Here is a 20,413-nt window from a genome sequence, read left to right as displayed (position 1 = left end):
TGGAATTATGCTGAATCATTCAGATCTGCTAAGAGCAAAGATTGCAGGAAATCACTAATTGCTGTCTCTACCAAGTAGGGACAAAACATTCAGGATTGACCATGTACACAGATAATTCCAAATAAGGCATATACTTGACATAGATACCTGATTATAAAGCAACCTGAGAAAATCCTTTTCTTTAGCAGAACTTTGAAGAATCTCTGCAGGAAAGACCTTACGTCAGGAGGTGTGGTGAAGACATCGAGAATAATGCCAGGTAATAATGTTTGGGGTTAGTTACAGAACCCAGGCTAGTGAAAGACAGTGTTTGAGATATCTCGAGCAGTTAAAAGTGTGTGTTATTCATTTAGGTAATAATAAATTGAGTTTTATAGAGCTCTAAATATCTCTGCTTATCTTCAAGAGATAGTACATGTATACAAATACATTAAAATTGCTGTATCATTCACTACTGCATTACTAGTCATTGTATCAAAAGAACATGGTATCATTTCACTGAATGTAGAGATCAACTCAAGGTAAACTCCAATACGCATGCTTAAATTTGTGATTTTTCTTTACTTCTGGGAAGTTCAAGATATAATCATTGAAATTGAACTCCTCACCTTCACTACACAGATGGCAGAGATTCAAATAGACAGTTCATTACCACATTCTCAAAGGCAATGAGAGATGGAAAATAGATATTAGCCTAGTCATTGATGCCTGCATTCCATGAGCAAAACAAAAGTGTGGAAGTTTTTCACCTTTAGTGCTAGCTAAGGAAAGAAGCAATATAGATAGGCAAATCAATTTGATGTAGTTACTGAATTTGCGCTTGCTGACTTTCTGTATGCTGGCTTCCCACATGCTGCAGTTGCATGTAATTAGGTCTTTGAAGGTGGTAGGTGATGTTGACAGAGTGACTAATAAAGCAGGTGTGTTGTCAGGCTTCAGATGGACACTTGAAAAATAACCTAGCAGAGTTACAGGGATAGAGCAAGGGATTGGGACCAACTGGTTTGCTTTAGAAAGAGCTGGTATGGACTTGTTGGTTTATCAGCCTCCTTCTTAGTCATAAATGGAATCAGTACAGGGAATCGTACAGTACACCCATGACAATAACAGCATTCTCATAACTATCTTCAGTCTTCATCAATTGGAGGAAGCGTACAAATGTCTGTGCAAAATATCTTAGAAGCTAGCCTTCGTCAGTTACATTCCTCAAAGGCCTTTGTACCTCCAAATAGAGTGAGCAGGTGGTTTCTTGGAGCTTAGAACTACTCTGTAAAAATATGGCTGATGGTACCAGTGAGGAACCTTACTTGTGAAATGGAAGAAAGATACAACTGAAGTCACATGACCTAAGTGGTCACTCAATAAGCAATTAGTTGATGTAAATGGATTTTAGATGCTGGACAGAACAGTGATATCCTTCACTATGTACCAGCGCCGGTGCCTAATGATCCACTATACCTTGCACTATATTGTGCTGAAGAAAGGAGCTGCAGGAGGAGGAAAGTGAAGAGTATTCAGTATCCTCAGATGAAGTGGAGGAGCAGGATAAGGAGGACTATAACGTATCAAGGACGCCTGCTGCTACTCACCTTTTGCCAAAAAAGACTCATCCAGGCACAGTTCAGACAACCTGAGCATGTGAAACATTACACTGAAACAATGCTCAAAGCTAGTGCCTACTTGGAACTGTTACCATTAGATTTGGCTATCTAGTGCATGCCTAGTTGGTCTCCCATCTTCTAACTGCCATGTACTTAAATTCATTCAACATTCTGCTACCCATAACCTAACCTGTATCAAGTCCTGCTCACCTTCTGCCTTAATTAACCTATTGATATCATATCTGAGAGCAATCCAGAGATTTGGGTAAACTCCTGGGAACCCTGGGTTTGAATACTATCATGACAGATGGTAGAATTGTAATCAAAAGAATTCTGGAATGAAAAGTCTAATTACAAGAATAAAACCGTTGCTACAAAAATCATGATTTGGAGAAGCTGGTGTTGGACCAGGGTGTATCAACTCAAAAATCACATGGCACCAGACTATAGTCCAACCAGTTTAATTAGAAGCACTAGCTTTTGGAGCATGAAAGAGCAGCGCTCTGAAAGCTAGTACTTCCAATCAAACCTGTTGGACTATAACCTGGTGTTGTGTGATTTTTAGCTATAAAAATCCATCTGGTTTACAAATGTCCTTTAAAAAATAAAACTGCTATCCTTAGCAGTTTAACATGTAACTCCGGACACAGCAATGTGGTTGACTCCTGACCGCCCTCTGAAATGGCCTGGCAAACCATTCAGTTGTGAACCACAAAAGTCTGAAAAAATGAATCAAACTAGATTGACCACGTAATGAAAAACACAACCCTGTTGACCTTGCAAAGTCCTGCTTACTAACAGCTGGGGGCTAGTGCCAAAGTTAGGAAAGCTGTCTCACAAATTAGTTAAGCAACAATTTGACACAATTATTCTTTCAGAATCTTACCTTACTGACTATGTCTCAGAAAACATCGTCATCACCTCAGGCGGTGTCTTGTCCCACTGTCAGGATAAACTCATCAGAAGTGGTAGCTCAGTGGTATACAGTTGGGAGGAAGATGCCTAGAAGTTCTCAAAGTTGACTCCTCACCCTGTGAAGTCTCAAGGCATCAGGTCAAACACAGACAACAAAACCTCTTGCTAATTAACATGTACTGCATGCCCATCGACTAATAAATCAATATTCCTTCATTCTGAACAGACTACGACAAAGAAATGAAGAGTGGCAAGGGTGCAGATTCTGGAGGAAGAGGAAGGTGAAGGCTGTGCTACTTCATCAGAGGAGATGGAGAGGTTTAAGGAGGAGCATAATGATCTGTCAAGAATATCTGCAGCTGTGCACCTGCCAAAAAAAAACCTGCGATGGATTCATCTGGGGCATGATTCAGATAACCAGAGCATGTGAAATCTTATTGCACAAAAATGTAATGCAGTGGAGGCACTGAATGTTGCACAAGTATGGGCCCTGATAACATTCTGGAATAGTACATGAGAAAACAGGACAAGTCCATCCACAAGCATTCACCTCCTCAACCTCTCCCTCTGCTGCTCAGTAGCAGCAGTCGGTACCATTTACAAGAGATGTTACAGAAATTCATCTAGCCTTCTTAGGCAGCACTTTCTAAGTGTTTGACCCCAACCATTAGAGGACAAAGTCAGCAGTTACTTCCTTCCTAATGGCATTATGGATCTACTTAAATGAAATGGACTGCAGCAGTCCATAAAACAAACCTCAATGAACATAAAATGTTCTCAACCTCATTGTCAAGTCCCCTCATTGCTTTGCCCCTTCCTAGCTCTGTAATCTTCTCTAGCCTTACAAAGCACTCAATATCTGTGCCTAACCATCCTGGCCCTATGCATCCTTGATTTTAATCACTCCATCAATGACATCTATGCCCTTAACTGTTGAGGACTTTACTATGAGGAATTAGGAATTTTTCATTAGGAATTTATTCCTAAATCCCTTCATCCGGTCTATCATTTCCTAACTTTAACTCACTCTTTAAAACTGCGCTCTTTGAACAAGCTTTTGCTAAAATTCATTTGTGGCATGTGGGCATCGCTATCTGGCCAGCATTTATTTGCCTGTACCTAGTTGTCCTTGAGAAGGTGGTGGTGAGCTGGGACTTCACCAGTTTCCTCATTTTCCCTCCCCCCACCTTTCCCAGTTCCAAACTTCCAGCTCAGCACCATCCTCATGACCTGTCCTACCTGCCAATCTTCCTTCCCACATCTCCGCTCCACCCTACTCTCTGACCTATCACCTTCATCCCGACCCCCATTCACCTATTGTACTCTTTGCTACCTTCTCCCCAGCCCCAAACCCCCCTCCATTTATCTCTCCACCCTGGAGGCTTCCTGCCTCCATTCCTGATGAAGGGCTTTTGCCCGAAACGTCAATTTTCCTGCTCCTCAGATGCTGCCTGACCTGCTGTGCTTTTCCAGCACCACTCTAATCTAGACTCTGCCTTCTTAAACCACTTCAGTCCACTTGCTGTGGATTGGCCCACAATGCCATTAGGGAGGGAATTTCAGAATTTTGACCCAGTGACAGTGAAAGATTGGTGATACATTTCCAAGCCAAGATGGTGACTGGCTTGGAGGAGAACTTGAAAGTGATGGTATTCCTATGTATCTGCTGGTCTTGTTCTTCTAAATGGAAGTGGTCCTGGGTTTCAAAGGTGCTGTCTGAGAATCTTTGGGGAATTCCTGCAGAGCATCTTGTTGATGGTACACACTGCTGTTACTGAGTGTTGGTAGTGGAGGGATTGGATATTTATGAATGTAGTGCCAATCAAGCAGGCTACTTTATTCTTGATGGTGTCAAGCTTCTTAAATGTTGTTGGAGCTGCATTCATCCAGGCAAGTGGAGAGTGTTCTATCACACTTCTGACTTGTGCCTAATGGATGGTGGACAGATTTTGGGGAGTAACGAAGTTAATTACTTGCCACAGTATTTTTAGCCTCTGACATGCTCTTATAGCCACTGTGCTATGTGATGAGTCAACTGAGCTTCTGAGCAATGCTAACATCCAGGATGTTAATATTGGGGGAATTCAGTAAAGGTAACACATTGAATATTAAGGGGCCGTGGTTAGATTGTTTCTTATTGGTGATGGTCATAGCCTGCGGTTTGTGTGGCGCAAATGTTACTTGTCACTTGTCAGCGTGGATATTGTCCAGGTCTTGCTACATTTGAACATGGACTGCTTCAGTATCTGAGGAGATGCGAATAGTGCTGGACATTGTGCAATCATTGGCGAAATCCTGCAGCGATTTCCTGGAGCTCACATGACTGACCTCCAACAATCACGACCTTCTTCTTATGCGTCAGGTATGACTCCAACCACTAGAGAGTTTACCCCTGATACCCATTGCTTCCACTTTTGTTAGAGCTCTTTGATGTCACATTTGGTCAAATCCAGCCTCAAATGCAGGGCAGTCACTCTCACCACACCTTTGGAATTCATCTCTTTTGTCCATACTTGAACCAAGGCTGTATTGAGGTCAGAAGCTGAGTGTCCTTTTGGAATTAAACTGGGCATCACTGAGCAGATGCTCTAATAATAGCACTATTGATGACACCATCCATCACTTTACTGATGATCGACGATAGGAATTGGCTGAGTTGGATTTGTCCTGCTTTTTATGTACAGGACATACCTTGGCAATTTGTCAGATGGATGCCAATGTTGTAACTGCATTGGAAGAGCTTGGTTAGGAGTCCGGGAAGTTCTGGAGCACAAATCTTCAGTACTATTGCCAAAATGCTGTCAGGCCCATAGCCTTTGTACTATCCAGCGTCTCATGTTGAGTGAGTTTAATTGACCAAAGACTGATATCTATAATGTTGGGGACCACTGGAGGAAGGTGAGATGAATCATCTTCTTGGTACTTCTGGCTGAAGATTTCTGAGAAAGCTTCATCCTTATCTTTTGCACTGATATTCTGGGCTCTTGCATCATTGAGGTTTGGAATATTTGTGAAGCCTCCTCCTCCAATGAGTTGTTCAATTGTCCATTATCATTCATGACTGGATGTGGCAGGACTACAGAGCTTAGATCTGATCCACTGAGCTCTGTAGTGGGATCACTTAGCTCTGTCCATCACTTGCTGTTTCTTGGCTTCACCAGGCTGCCACCTGATCCTCAGGTATGCTTGGTGCTGCTCCTGGCATGTCCTCCTGCACTTTCCATTTAACCAGAGTTGATCACCTGGCTTGATGGTGATGATCGAGGGGGATATGCCAGGCCATAAGGTTACAGATTGTGCTGGAGTACAATTCTCTGTTGTTGACAGCCCATAGTGCCTTATGGATGCCCAGTTTTGAGTTGCTAGATCTGTTCAAAGTCTGTTTAATTTAGAATGCTGATAGTGCCACACAACATGATGGAGGTTATTCTCAATGTGAAGGAAGGACTTCATCTCCACAAGGTCTGTGAGGTGGTCACTCTTACTGATACTGTCATGGATGGAGTGGTAAGGATGAAGTCAAGTATGGTTTTCCCTCTTGCTGGTTCCCTCATCACCTTCTGCACACCCCGTCTAGCAGCTATGTCCATTAGGACTCAACCAGTTCGGTCAGTCATACTGCTGCCAAACAATTCTTGGTGACGGACATTGAAATTCCCTTACCCAGAGTACATTTTGTGCCCTTGCCATCCTCAGTGCTTTCTCTAGGTGTCGTTCAACATGGAGGAGTACTGATTCTTCAGCTGGGGAGAATGGTACATTGTAATCAGCAAGAGGTTTCTTTGCCCAAGTTTAACCTGAAGCCACAAGATTTCATGAGGTCTGGAGTCAATGCTGAGGACTCCCAGGGCTACTTCCTTCTAACTGTATACCATGGTGCTGCAACCTCTGCTGTGTCTGTCCTGCTGGCAGGACAGGACATAGAGACAAAAAAAACCTTGCAGATGCTGGAATAGTGGGACAGAATATCTCCAGGAATGGTGATAGTGGTGACTGGGACATTGTCTGTAAGGTATGATTCCATGAGTATGACTATGTCAGGCTGTTGCTTGACTAGTCTGTGAGACTGCTCTCTCAATTTTGGCACTAGCCTCAGATAATGGTTAGAGGACTTTGCAGGGTTAACAGGGCTGTTTCTGCCATTGTCTTTTCCCTGTGCCTAGGTCAATGCCTGGCAATCGTCTGGTTTCATTTATTTAAGACTTTGTAGTGATTGGTACAACTGAATGACTTGCTAGGCAATTTCAGAGGCCAATTAAGAGGCAAACCACATTGCTGTGGGTCTAGAGTCACATATTGGCCAGACCAGGTGACTGGATGGCAGATTTCCTTCCCTGAAGGACATTAATGAATGAGATGGTTTTTCCAACAATTGACAATGGCTTCATGGTCATGAGTAGATTCTCAATTCCAGAGTTTTTTTATTGAATTGAATTTCCACCATCTCTTATGGTGGAATTCAAACCTGAGCCCCCAGAACATTAGCTGAGTTTCTGGATGAATAGTCTAGTGGTAAAACTACTAGGCTGTCGGCACCCTAGCTTTTGGTCTTCTGTCCTAATATTTCTTCTGTGGCCCTCAATCCAGCGTTTTTTGATAATACTTCTTACGTGTTTCCAGCATTACCTGCTTTTACTTTATTACATTAATTAAATTAGCTGAGATTTTATTTCATGTGTCTCCAGATTTATAAATTGCTTTGAAATATTTCTGAACTGTACTAAATAATTGCAATTTCTTCCATGCACAGGTCTTCAGAGTTATATTTTGTACTTGTGTCTCATAACTCTTCAAAGTTGAATCATACATTTTTTTAGCTAAGTCTGGGTTGTGTCATGTTATTGGAAAACTTCTAGGTCAAGCAGTGATTTATCTGCAATTCACTTTACCTAGTCAGCTATGTTTGTTGCTCACAATGGGGTCTCCTTTTCAATGGAGAGATGAACTGTATATTGGGTGACTGCTTTGCGGGACTCTATGTTTTGTCCATAATAATTACCCAAAATTTCCAGTTGCCAGCCACTTAAATACACTACTGTTGCCTGGCCAACATCTCTGTGTCAGGCTGCTGCAGTGCTCCAGTGAGATTCCGTGCAAACTGGAGGACTGCAGCAGCTCATTTTCCACTTGAGGATCTTGCAGCAAGATCGAAGTCAATAATTTTAGAGCCCGACTACCTCCATCCATGTCTTTTACCCACCCTCACACCCCAGGTCCTGTCATGACATGGATCGCTTTTAGCACAACAAACCTATTTTCAGCCACTCATAACCCCCATTAGCACCTATCTGATATTTTTTATTCCATGGCTGAGTATCAACAATCTCTTTGCCTAACTTTTTTCTTTTCTCTGTCTGAGCTTTGCCTTCACCTATCCACTGACTCCTTTTACCCCACCACTCCCTGTCATTAAGATAAATACCATTTCTTCAGTTCTGAAGAAGGGTCACAGGACTCAAAATGTTAACTGTTTTCTCCCGACTGATGCTGCCACCCCTACTGAAATTTTCCAACAATTTCTATGTTTTTTTCAGACTTCCAGCATCCACTAGTTCTTTATTTTATTTTCATGTGGTTGGATGTTCATTTCAGATCAAATATAATACCAAGGTTACAGATAGTCTTATTCAGCCTTAGAAATTTGCTAGGGAGAAATATTGAGTCAGTAGTTGGGGAATATGTTTATAGTTGAGACTAAAGACCATAACTTTGCACTTTCCAGCATTTTATTCAAGGAAATTTCTGTTTATACAGTATGGAATGTCAAGACAGAGTATAGAGACAGTGGAGACATTGAGATAGATGGTTATGAGAAATAGTTCATGTTATCACCTTACATCTAAAATGCAATTTGCATTTCAGATTATTGAGATGAAGATGGTGAAATATGTGAAATATGAGGGACCACAGATGGTTCATTTGTTGGCACCAAAGCTAATAGTGGGGAGGTGAAACAAATACCATTGCAGGGATACTGTGGCTGAAAATGGAATCATCCAAATATGTCAGTTATCCATTCTCTATGATGGTGAGTTTGAAGGTGGATGGGGATCAGCAAAACAGCAAAATACATACCTGGGGTGGGATGGGAAGCAGGTTAGCTTGCCCTACACAGAGATATATTTGTAGTTGGACTGCAGGGTCTGTTTCTGTGCTGTGAACTCTATGATTCTAAATAAATACAAAGTTTTTAAAGATTGGCTCTGGTTCTATCCTTCAGCAATTGACCTTCTGAAATAGAACAATAGGATCTGGCTCAAGATAGGATACAGGCAGCAGAATTTTATTTGAGCTTGTTTACAATATTGAAGGTGAAAGCTAATAGTCAAGATGAGAAATTAATGAAGAAGGCATAGATGAGATTTTCAGCGGGTGAGGTAAAGCAAAAGTAAGTGGGGATATTATGAAGCTACAAGTTTGGTACTGTTGAGAAGATTTGGATTAGAAACTCAACTCAAGAGTTGCACACAGTCTGATAAAATGGATGAGGGGACTAGAATAGACTCTACATGGAGCACCCTGCCTCTATTCCTGATGAAGGGCTTTTGTCCGAAACGTCGATTTTCTTGCTCCTCAGATGCTGCCTGACCTGCTGTGTTTTGCCAGCACCACTCTAATCTAGACTCTGGTTTCCAGCATCTGTAGTCCTTGTTTTTACCTCGTTGATTTTAACCCTACTGCGAATCCTCTTGCAAGGATGCCTGCCTTGAAGAAATTTTCCTCCTCTCTCTACAAGAATCTCAGTGAGTCTCTCTCACTGCAATCCCCAGGACATCTCCTCTGCCCTGAAGCTCTTCAACCATGTCCTGAAACAGACTCCTCGTTTCCCCTTCCCCACCTCACCCCAGTTCCAACCTTTCAGCTTAGCACTGTCCCCATGACCTGTCCTATCTGCCTATCTTCCTTTCCATCTATCCACTCCACCCTCCTCTGTGACCTATCACCTCCATCCCCACCACATCCGCCTATTGTACTCTATGCTACTTTCTCCCCACCCCCACCCCCCCTCATTTATCTCTCCACTCTGCAGGCACCCTGCCTCTATTTCTGAGAAGCGCTTTTGCCCGAACGTCGAGTTTCCTGCTCCTCAGATGCTGCCTGACCTGCTGTGCTTTTCCAGCACCACTCTAATCTCGACTCTGTTTTCCAGCATCTGCAGTCCTTGTTTTTACCCATCTACATAGAGCACATTGTTTCTTCTAATTTTTCCACAGCAATGGTATCATGTGAGTATTCATTATCCTGTTCCTGCTGTGCATGACTTTGACAAAGCTTATTGATTGATAACGATCACTGATATTAAACCATGTTTTAAATATAACATGTAGCACAGCTGTATGAGAGGTTGAATATCAGAAATGCTAGGGTTTTTCCTAAAATTGTTTTAGCTGGTGTTTTAGTCCATTAATGGCTAATTGTTTACTGTGGTGTTAAATCTTAACAATTTCAGGTAATCTTTACATAGTTTGTTAATCAAGATAAATAAGCTGATTTTGTAAATTTTCATTTGCCGCACGCTGTTCTGAAAAAAACAATGTCATAATAATACACTTCATTAAATATCAGTTGCGACATTATTCCTATTTATTATCCATGTATCTGTAAAGTAAGCATTTTTCAAAATAAGTTTTAAGAAATGCTTTGATACTGGTTGTCCTTTTGCCCTTCCTCTTTTTTGGCACTTTTTACTTTTGGCTTCATTTTCACTAATCTAGTCTCAATACTTTTCTTTCCTAGCCCCATTGAAATATAATATATTGCTTCATGTTCAATGTTAAAAGCCAAAACATTAAACCTTGACAGAATTTAGTGTGTGCAGATAGAACTATACATTCATAGATTAGCTTCTAAACTGACCACTAAACAGAAATACCAGCAGGCAAATGTAGAAAATTACATGTGATCAAGAAAACACAACCTATCTTCTTATATAACAAAATATTGTATTTTTTTAAAGGAAAGAAGCAGCAACAACAGCATTAGATACCTGGAATCTCCACCTTAATCAATGAAAGGACTTTTAAGAGAAAAATTGGAATCCAACAAAGGGCATCAGAAAGCACTATGAAGAAAAATCTGTAAGCCACTGCAACTTCACTTCGAATGTGACTTTTCATTTCAGGTGTCCGGATTCCACTTTTGTGAATGGAATAAAACATGCTTGAATAAGAGAAGACAATAATGATGAAGGCAATCAGGTTCAAACCTATCAGAAAAGAAAAAGGAATGTTTCATAAGTTGATATCTAAAGAAATAATGATGATTATATCTATTTTATCTTTCTCCCATCTGTTGGTTGCTATGCATTCAAAACACAAGGAACTGATCTAAGTCTGACGCCTTTCTATTGTAGCTATGACAGGTAGCACTACAATATATTTTCATCCAGTTGATCATTTGTGGTTCCTGTTCATCCCCCTCTATGGGGAACTTGCATGAACCATAAGTTCACAATCAGGAGGGACCTCATCTCAAAGTAGCAGAGAAGCCACTGCTGGTTTCATTTCCATTGCTGTTAGTACCATCCCAGTAATACTGAGATGAGAATCAATTGGCCTTTGAGTAATAAGCCCATCATTGACCTTCTCACTGCTGCCTTAACTGTGTTGGAATTCCCTGTTGATTCTGTAGCCATCAGCAATACTCACTGTATGGTATTGTTAAGCATTCTAGGAATTTCATGTGCTCAGCTCACAAAATTCAAAGTCAGTTTACAGAATCACAAGTTTGGACAAAACTATAAATTGGCTTTTAGAAAGTGCTGAGGTCTTTAAATAGAAAAAATGATTAAAAGTCACAACATTTAATCAAATGTAATTAATTTAATTATACTGTTATGCAATGTTTTTTCTGTTAACATATAGAAACTCATTTTTAGCCCTTGTCTTACAGATGAGATATTAAGACATAATACACCTCCCATATCAGGTGAATGTAAAAGATCTAATGACATTAATCAAGTAAAAGTAAAGAGATACTTTGTTGTTCTGGTCATATTCTAACCTCGACCACCCAGCGTTATTTAACCATTTGTCTTATTGCTGTTCATGGTACCTTGCAGTATGATAATTGTTTATTGTGGCTATCATCCACCAAATCTAGTTGCTTTTGGATTTCACATTTCAATAAGATCTCCAATCCTTCTAAACTCTAATGGATATAGGCCCAACTTGTTCAACCTTTCTTCATAATATGCGCTCTTCATCACAGGAATGAGTTGATTAACCCTTCCCAGAACTACTTCTAATGCAATTATATCTTCCTAACTGCTTGCTACATTTGCATACTTAAATTTTTGTGATTCATGTACCAGCACACCCTGTTATTTCTGTACCAACACATTGTGCAATCTCATTCTTCATAAACAGAAAGATATTTTTCTATTTTTTTCTGCTAAGGTGGACCAATTCATATTTTCACACATTGTATTCCAAATCATCTAAATTTTTATCCACTCACTTTTTGTTTAATTCATTCACAGGATATGAGCATTTATTACACAACCCTGATTGCCCAGAGGGCAGATAAGAGTCAATCACATTGCTATGGTTCTGGAGTCACATGTCAGCCAGACTAGGTAAGGCCGGTGGTTTCCTTTCCTAAAGGACATCGGTAAGCCAGCTGGGGTTTTCCAACAGTCAACAATGGTCATCATTAGACTCGCCTTAGCTATCTTGGCTGCATTTGCTGACACATGTCCATGTGCACTCCTTCAGGGAGCATTCCCTCCACTCCTGTTCTACTGATCCACATTTCAAAAACACAAGTGTTTTCCCGAGCGTATGACATGACACGTAATCTCTGTGTGAATAGGGATCTGAATTCAGGTTTCCAGAACATTACCTGGGTCTCTGGATTAATAGTTTTATGATAATACCAGCAGATCATCATCTCCCCATAACTTAACTAGTGTCTATCTTTTTGCAGCCTTCTCTTAACCATGTAATTTCATACCTATCTTTGTGTCATTAGCAAATTTGATCAATGTAAGTTCAGTTTCTTCTTTCAAGTCACTGCTATAGGTTGTAAATAGTTGAGGCCCCAGCACTAATTCCTGCAGCATTTCACTCATTAGTTTGCTCATCTGAAAAAGATCCATTTATTGCTACTTTGCTTCATGTTAGTTAATCAATCATTTATTCAAACTGATATGTTATCCCTCTATGTAATTGCTCTTATCTTGTGTAGTAAGCTTTGAGGGGCAATTTCTCAAATGCCTTTTGGAAACTGAGTGCAGCCCATCTACAAGTTTCTTTTCATCCAGCTTACCTGTTACTTCTCTACAAACTAACACATTAAATATGATTTTCCTTTCACAAAGTTGTGTTGACTCTGACCAATTGTTATTTTCTTATTTAAATATCTGTGGAAACATTTACTATATGTTTGTATATTACTATCTAACTTTTGCTCATATACTATCCTTTCTATTAGTCATTCTTCAAAAATTTTTATGAGTTACCACTAATGTTTGCAGGTTTGTATATTTTTCTTTCAATTTGATATTATCTTTACCTTCTTCATTCAGCCATGGTTGATGCATCCCTCTCAAAGAGTCTTTTTTTCTCACAGGGGTAATTCTTTGCTGAGAGCTGTTTACGTATCTCTATAAAGATTTACCACTGTATCTCTATTATCCTACTATTTAACCTAGGTTGCCAGTTTAGCTACTTTAGTCTTCATAACCTTACTTTTATTCAGGTTTCAAAACATTAGCCTTCAGCCCGCACTTGTCCCTTTCAAACTGAATATGAAATTCTATTGTGTACGAATGCTGTTGCCTAGAGGCAACTGTATCATGATAGTATTGATTAATCTTAAGTCCTTGATCATTCCCAGATCTAGAGTAGCCTGCTCCTTGTTTAGCTGTAGAAAGTACTGCTCAGAAATTGTCCTGAATACATTTTATTCACCCATTTTCTAGGCTACATTTGCCAATCTATTTCATTTAACCTATGTAGAGATTAAATATAATCCATGATTATCATAGTAATTTATAGATGGCTCACCAGGGAAAGGCAGCAGTAGTCAGGATAATGGCACCATGGCTGGCTCTGCTGTACAGAAGGGTGGGAAAGGGTACAGAAGGACTATAGTCATTGGGGATTCAATTGTCAGGGGAGTAGATAGGCAGTTCTGTGGTCAGAAATGAGACTCTTGGATGGTATGTTGTCTCCCAAGGGGCACCTGTCAGGGATGTCTTAGATTGACTGCAGGATATTCTGAAGGGGGAGGGTGAACAGCCAGCTGTCTTGGTGCATGTAGGCACTAATGATATAGGTAATAATTGGAATGAGGTCCTACAAGCAGAATTTAGGGAATTAGGAGACACGTTAAAAAGTAGGACCTCAGACGTAGTAATCTCAGGATTGCAACCAGTACCAAGTGCTGCTCATGTAAAAATGAAATAATAGGCAGGATGAATGAATGGCTTGAGAGAAGGTGCAAGACAAAGGGGTTCAGATTTTTGGGATATTGGGACTAGTTCTGAGGAGTGGGACGATTACAAATTGGATGGTCTACACCTTGGCCGGAGTAGAACCAATGTTCTAGAGGGTGCTTTTGCTAACACTGTTGGGGAGGGTTTAAACTAATTTGCCAGGAGGATGGGAATTAAATGAGGAGGTTTGTGGACAGTAAAGAGATAGTAACTAAAGCCTGTAGATAAAACTAGATAATGAAGTTAGCGTGACTAAGGGGAAGAATAGGCAGGGAGCAGATGATGAACAGAAAGGACAGGTGGTCTGAGGGGCATTTGTTTTATTGCGAGAAGTGTAGAAGAAAAGTCAGATGAACTTAGGGCTTGGATTAATACCTGAGAGTATGATGTTATTGCTATTACTGAGACTTGGTTGAGGGAAGGGCAAGATTGGCAACTTAATATCCAAGGATATAGATCCTTCACATGGGATATAGATGGAGGTAAAACGGGTGGAAGAATTGCATTACTGGTCAGAGAGGATATCACAGTTGTGCTGAAGGAGGGGTGCTATGGAGGACTCGAGCAGTGAGCAATATAGATAAAGCTCAGAAATAGGAAGGGTGCAGTAATAATGTTGGAGCTGTACTACAGGCCTCCCAACAGTGAGCATGAGAGAGGATACAAATGTGTAAACAAATTATGGAAAGTTGTAGGAGCAACAGGATGGTGATGAAAGGAGATTTTATTTTTCGGCAACATTGACTGGGATTCACTTAGTGTTAGACGTCTACATGGAGTAGAATTTATAAGGAGCATCCAGGAGAGTTTTATAGAGCAGTATGTAAATAGTCCAACTTGGAAGGGCACCATACTGGACCTGGTGTTGGGGAATGAGCCTGGCCAGATGGTTGAAGTTTCAGTAGGGGATTACTTTGGGAAAAGTGATCGCAATTGCATGCGTTTTGGAATACTCATGGAGAAAGAGAAGAGTGGTCCTAAAGGAAGAGTGCTAAATTGGAGGAAGGCCAATTACAGCAAAATTTGGCAGGAGCTGAGGAATATGGAGTGGGAGCAGCTGTTTGAGGGTAAATCCACATTTGATATGTGAGGGTCTTTTAAAGAGAGTTTGATTACAGTGCAGGACAGACATGTCCCAATGAAAATGGGGATAGAAATGGCAAGATTATGGAACCATGGATGATAGGTGAAATGGTGAGACTAGCTAAGAGGAAAAAGAAAGCACACATAATGTCTAGGTGACTAAAAAAAGATAAAACTTTGGAAGAATATCAGGAAAGTAGGACCAATCTGAAATGAGGAATTAAGAGGGCTAACAGGGGTTATGAAATATCTTTAGCAAACTGTGTTAAGGAAAATCCCAAAGCCTTTTATTTGTATATAAGGAGCAAGAGGACAAGGGTTAGAGAAAGGGTTGGCCCACTCATTGACAAAGGAGGAAAGTTATGTGTGGAGTCAGAGAAAATGGGTGAGATTCTTATGAGTACTGTGCATCAATATTCAACAAGTAGAGGGACATGATGGAGGTTAGGGATAGATTTGGATGTGGGTTCGCTTGCTGAGCTGGGGGGTTCATTTTCAGACGTTTCATCACCATACTAGGTAACATCTTCAGTGAGCCTCTGAATGAAGCACTGGTGGTGTAGCCCACTTTCTATTTATATGTTTGAGTTTTCTAGGGTTGGTGATGTCATTCCTGTGGTGACATTGTTTCCTATGGTGATGTAATTTCCTGTTCTTTTTCTCAGGGAGTGGTAAATGGAATCCAAGTCAATGTGTTTGTTGATAGATTTCTGATTGGAATGTCATGATTCTAGGAATTCTCATGTGTGTCCCTGTTTGGCTTGTCCTAGGATGGATGTGTTGGCCCAGTCAAAGTGGTGTCCTTCCTCATCTGTTATATAAGGATGGTGGCTAGTTTTCTGCCTGTTTGTCCAATATAGTGTTTGTTGCAGTTCTTGCAAGCTATTTTGTGTAAATAACATTAGTTTTGATTGTTATCTATATAGGATATTTCAAGCTATGAAGAGAGGTTGAGTAGATTAGGATTATTTTCATTAGGAAGACAAAGGTTGAGGGGGAACCTGATTGAGGTCTATATAATCATGAGAGGTATAGACAAGGTGGATAGCAAGAAGCTTTTTCCCAGAGTGGGGGACTCAATTACTAGGAATCACTAGTTCAAGATAAGAAGGGTAAAATTTAAGGGAGATATTCATGGTAAGTTCTTTATGCAGAGGGTGGTGGGTACATCAAATGCGTTACTAGTGGAGATGGTAGAGGCGAACACGATAGCGTCATTTAGGATACATGAATGGGCAGAGAGTAGAGGAATACAGATCTGTAGAAAATAGGCCAAAGGTTTAGATAGAGGATCTGGATTGGCACAAGCTTGGAGGGCCAAAGGGCCAGTTGCAGTGCTGCAATTTTTTTTTGTTTTTTTCTTTGTTCTTTCTTAGATGTCCAATTTATTTCTTCCTGTAAATTCTGTCCTACAATGTAATGAGTATTAGGGAACCGATAAGCTACAAACAATGGTGTCAGTTAGCTCAGTTGTCTGAATACTGGTTTGTGATACAGCATGATGCCAACAGCATGGGTTAAATTACCATATCAATTATGGCCTCATGAAGGTCCAGCTTCTCAGCCTTAAACCTGGCCTGAGGCATGGTGACTCTCATGTTAAACTCACCATCAGCTACAGCTGTCTAATGAAAGAGCAGTGGTATGGACCTCCGGGAGTGTTGTGACTTAACCTATAAATAACTCCCAAAAGTGATGTTATCTTCCCTGTTTCTTAACACTATTAAAATTCTGGATGTCGGTTTGCTCACTGAGCTGGAAGGTTCATTTCCAGACGTTTTGTCACCCTCCATTGGACAAACAGGCAGAAAACTAGCCACCAGGATACATGAAAACCAACTAGCCACAAAACGATATGACCCTCTCTCGCTAGTATCCTTACATACAGATAAGAAAGGACACCACTTCGACTGGGACAACACATCCTTCTTAGGACAAGACAAACAGAGACACACATGAGAATTCCTCGAAGCGTGGCATCCCAGCTGGAACTCTATCAACAAACACATTGAGTTAGACCCTATCTACCAACCCCTGAGAAAAAGAACAGGAAATAATATCACCATAGGAAATGACATCACCACAGGAAATAACAACACCAACCCAAAGAAATCCAAACATATAAATAGAAAGCAGGAATCATGTACAGTGTTTTGCCTGAGGCCCACTGAAGATGTTACCTAGTAGGGCGACAAAATGTCTGGAATGAACCTTCTAGCTCAGTGAGCAAACCTACATCCAGAACCTCAACCTGAGCTCAAATCTTCTCAAAACTCTCTACTAAAATTGATCCTGCATCTTCCTCTTGCAACCGAGAGACAACGCTAACTACTGTACTAATGATCTCTTTAATGAACAGGGCTACCCAACTACATTTTCCTAATTTCCTATCTTTTCAAAATGTAAAATACCCTTTAAGGCTCAGGTTCCGGTTTTGGTCACCCTGCAACCACGTCTCTGTAATGACTTTCAGTTTATTTCTTGTCAACAATTCATCCACTTTGATTAAAATACTACATGCATACAAAATGATGCAAAACCTTTGGGTAGCATCTTCCCAGACACCGGACAATGTGAGAATTAGTGAGAAAGTAGGGAAAATTACATGACATCAACAGTGAGGAGCTTCATGGTATTGTGACAAAGATGTCCCATTTTTCAACAGTACTGATCAACAGGCCAATTTTCATGCATAAGTACACATTAACTTTCTCATTATTAGATCATCTCAACTTTCTATTATGCAGTTTCTCATTTTCCACCCTCCCAGTTCTGGTGCCAGTGTCCAAAATACAGTTCAAAATTTGTCTTTGAACCACCTAATTATCTAATCTTATGTACTTTATACCAATTTGCCTGTGGCTAAGGTGGTAATTTAGAGATTATCATCTAGCAGTACAGAATTTGAGAGTATTGCTGAAAAAAGTACTCATTTCACTGAAGCCTTTCGTCCTGAACTTATTAGGATATTCACAAAAAAAATTAATGTAAAGGGGAACAATGTTCATACTGTATGAGAACATACAGTTAAGTTGTGGGCAAATGGAGTCTAATTGGTAGAGGTATTGCTATGGGAAATGCACCAGTTCGATGATGACTGCCAAGCTTTATTCAATGTAAACCACATGTTGATGCTGATTAGTCAAGAAATTGCTCTGAGGAATGAAGCAGAAAATGGATATTGCCTATTTTGTTCAGTGAGACAGGCTCAGTTGGAAATGTTGTTTATACCTGCAGATATAAGAACTCTCTGTAATAATACATGTAGCTTGTAGTATGTGCAAGTATGACACATTGCGAGACTGATTGATAATATTAAATTGGTTGTGAGCGCACTCAGAATTATTTAATAAGTGTAGTCAATCACAGAATTACACCTAATGTTGGACACTACTTAAAGTTTTGCAAACACAAAATGTGTGAGTATGGTCAGTACCATGCATCCTGTGGACTCTAAAGGGACATGATGTTTGATTTTCTGTTCCAGTCTTTAGAATTTGGGGGTTCATATCTAGCATCACATGGATACTGAAATTCATTTACGATATTACTCATTTTTGTGACAGGCAAAACATCTACATTTGCTGCTGTCTTGGGAAAGTTGCCAACGTAATCAAAGACCTCTCCCACTCCAGTTATATTATCTGTCTTCCACCCTCTTCTAGTGGGAAGAAGGTACAAAAGTTTGAAAACAGTTATCAACAGATTTAAGAATAGCTTCTTCCCTACTGTTCAGTCTTATGATTAGACCCCTTCTATATTAGAGTTGATCCTTCTTTGCACCTTCTCTAAAGCTGCATTCTGTTTTGTTATCTTGATGTACTTATGTAAGGTATGATTTGTCTGGGTTAGCGTGCAAAACAATACTTTTCACTGTATCTTGGTACATGTTGCAATAATCAATCAAATCAAACAAATCAAATCTTTTTGGCTTGATGGCAACATCCTTTGAGTGGCAAACACTACTTGTGTTGCCACTACATAATACTAATGTTTAACAACTAGCTTCATCTGTTGCTTAAAGTTATGAGATACCTTATTCTTTGAAGATAATCTGGAATATATGGGGCAGTTTCTAGGCCTGAACATGGCAGCCATAGGCCCACTCATGTGTTTGCATGATATACAGTGAGAAATTATCTGATCAGGGTAGCCAATATCTCACAAGGCGGCTTCCATGCATCCTATTTCAAAATCAAGATTGTATAATAATTCAATGACTCATGCCCTATTTATAAGGTTGCAAATAAGGTGAATTTACTTCACATGGAAATGTAGGAATTCCATGCATATATTTCCCAGTGAAAGTAAACCTTTGGTAGGCACAACTGCAGGCAGTTTTCACAGTGTTTCTTACTGCTACTATGCAATAACACCATGAATTGTTTGCCACTTACAGGCTAGGTACAGACCAATACCAACCTGCCCATGCTTGCAAAACCCTAAATGCGGTGTCCAAAATTAGAGGAGAAAGTGAGGTCTGCAGATGCTGGAGTATCAGAGCTGAAAATGTGTTGCTGGAAAAGCGTAGTAGGTCAGGCAGCATCCAAGGAACAGGAAATTCAACATTTCGGGCATAAGCCTGATGAAGGGCTTATGCCCGAAATGTCGAATGTCCAAAATTAGATGCAATACTGTGATTGGACAAGATTTGTTCTATAATGCAGAGTGTACCAAGTGTTATATTGACAGCTAATTAAGCTTGTAAGTTGTGCTCTCAGTGGGGCACACTTGGCATGCTGAAAAATACACAAATAAGTACACAGGGCCCTGTTCTTTGCAGACAGAAAGAACACGTATATGTACTCAGTCTGTTTCAACTGATCAAAACAAGATCAATTCCTCAGAACTAAGCCTTAATCAATCAGAGTCAATATGCCTATTTTCAATTTAAACAAAGTTTGGCAGAAAATGGTTAGTCATCATCTAACTAGTGCATTCTTTGTGACAATGCCTTTACCAATCAGAATGCAATCGCTAACCAGTCAGCTCTCTCTTCTCATACAATTTTTTGTTTATTTGTTTACTTCATAACAGCATTGTGGGTGATAGATCTTTTTGGGAAAGAACATTATTGTTTTAATTTTGAGGAAGGGTCACTCGACCTGAAACATTAACTCTGATTTCTCGTAACAGACGCTGCCAGACTTGCTGAGCTTTTCCAGCAATTTCTGTTTGAGTTTTGGGTTTACAACATCTTCAGTTCTATCTTTTTTGTAGTAGTTGTATTCCTTTCAGCTTCATGAAGTGATGAAGTTGTCTCATTACAGTTCAAAATGCCAATCATTTTTAAATCTATGTCTCTTTGTAGAAAAATGCAGAAATGCTTAGCACCAACAATTATATTGTTTGAAATGCATTTTGGTAAGAAAGT

The 20,413-nt window shown here is 40.1% G+C and overlaps 1 protein-coding gene across 1 annotated transcript in view; it reads right to left on the bottom strand.

The window, feature by feature from the left end:
- The window catches only part of rxfp2b (relaxin family peptide receptor 2b), a 144,292-nt gene that overhangs the window by 10,479 nt on the left and 113,400 nt on the right, over nt 1–20,413 (bottom strand). Inside the window, exon 17 of the mRNA XM_060826776.1 lies at nt 10,504–10,722. Coding sequence (XP_060682759.1) covers nt 10,504–10,722 — 219 coding nt within the window. The remainder of the gene's footprint in view (nt 1–10,503; nt 10,723–20,413) is intronic.

Source organism: Hemiscyllium ocellatum, chromosome 6, assembly GCF_020745735.1.
Source record: "Hemiscyllium ocellatum isolate sHemOce1 chromosome 6, sHemOce1.pat.X.cur, whole genome shotgun sequence".
Classification (NCBI taxonomy): Eukaryota; Metazoa; Chordata; class Chondrichthyes; order Orectolobiformes; family Hemiscylliidae; genus Hemiscyllium; species Hemiscyllium ocellatum.
This window is presented reverse-complemented; position numbering and strand designations above follow the sequence as displayed.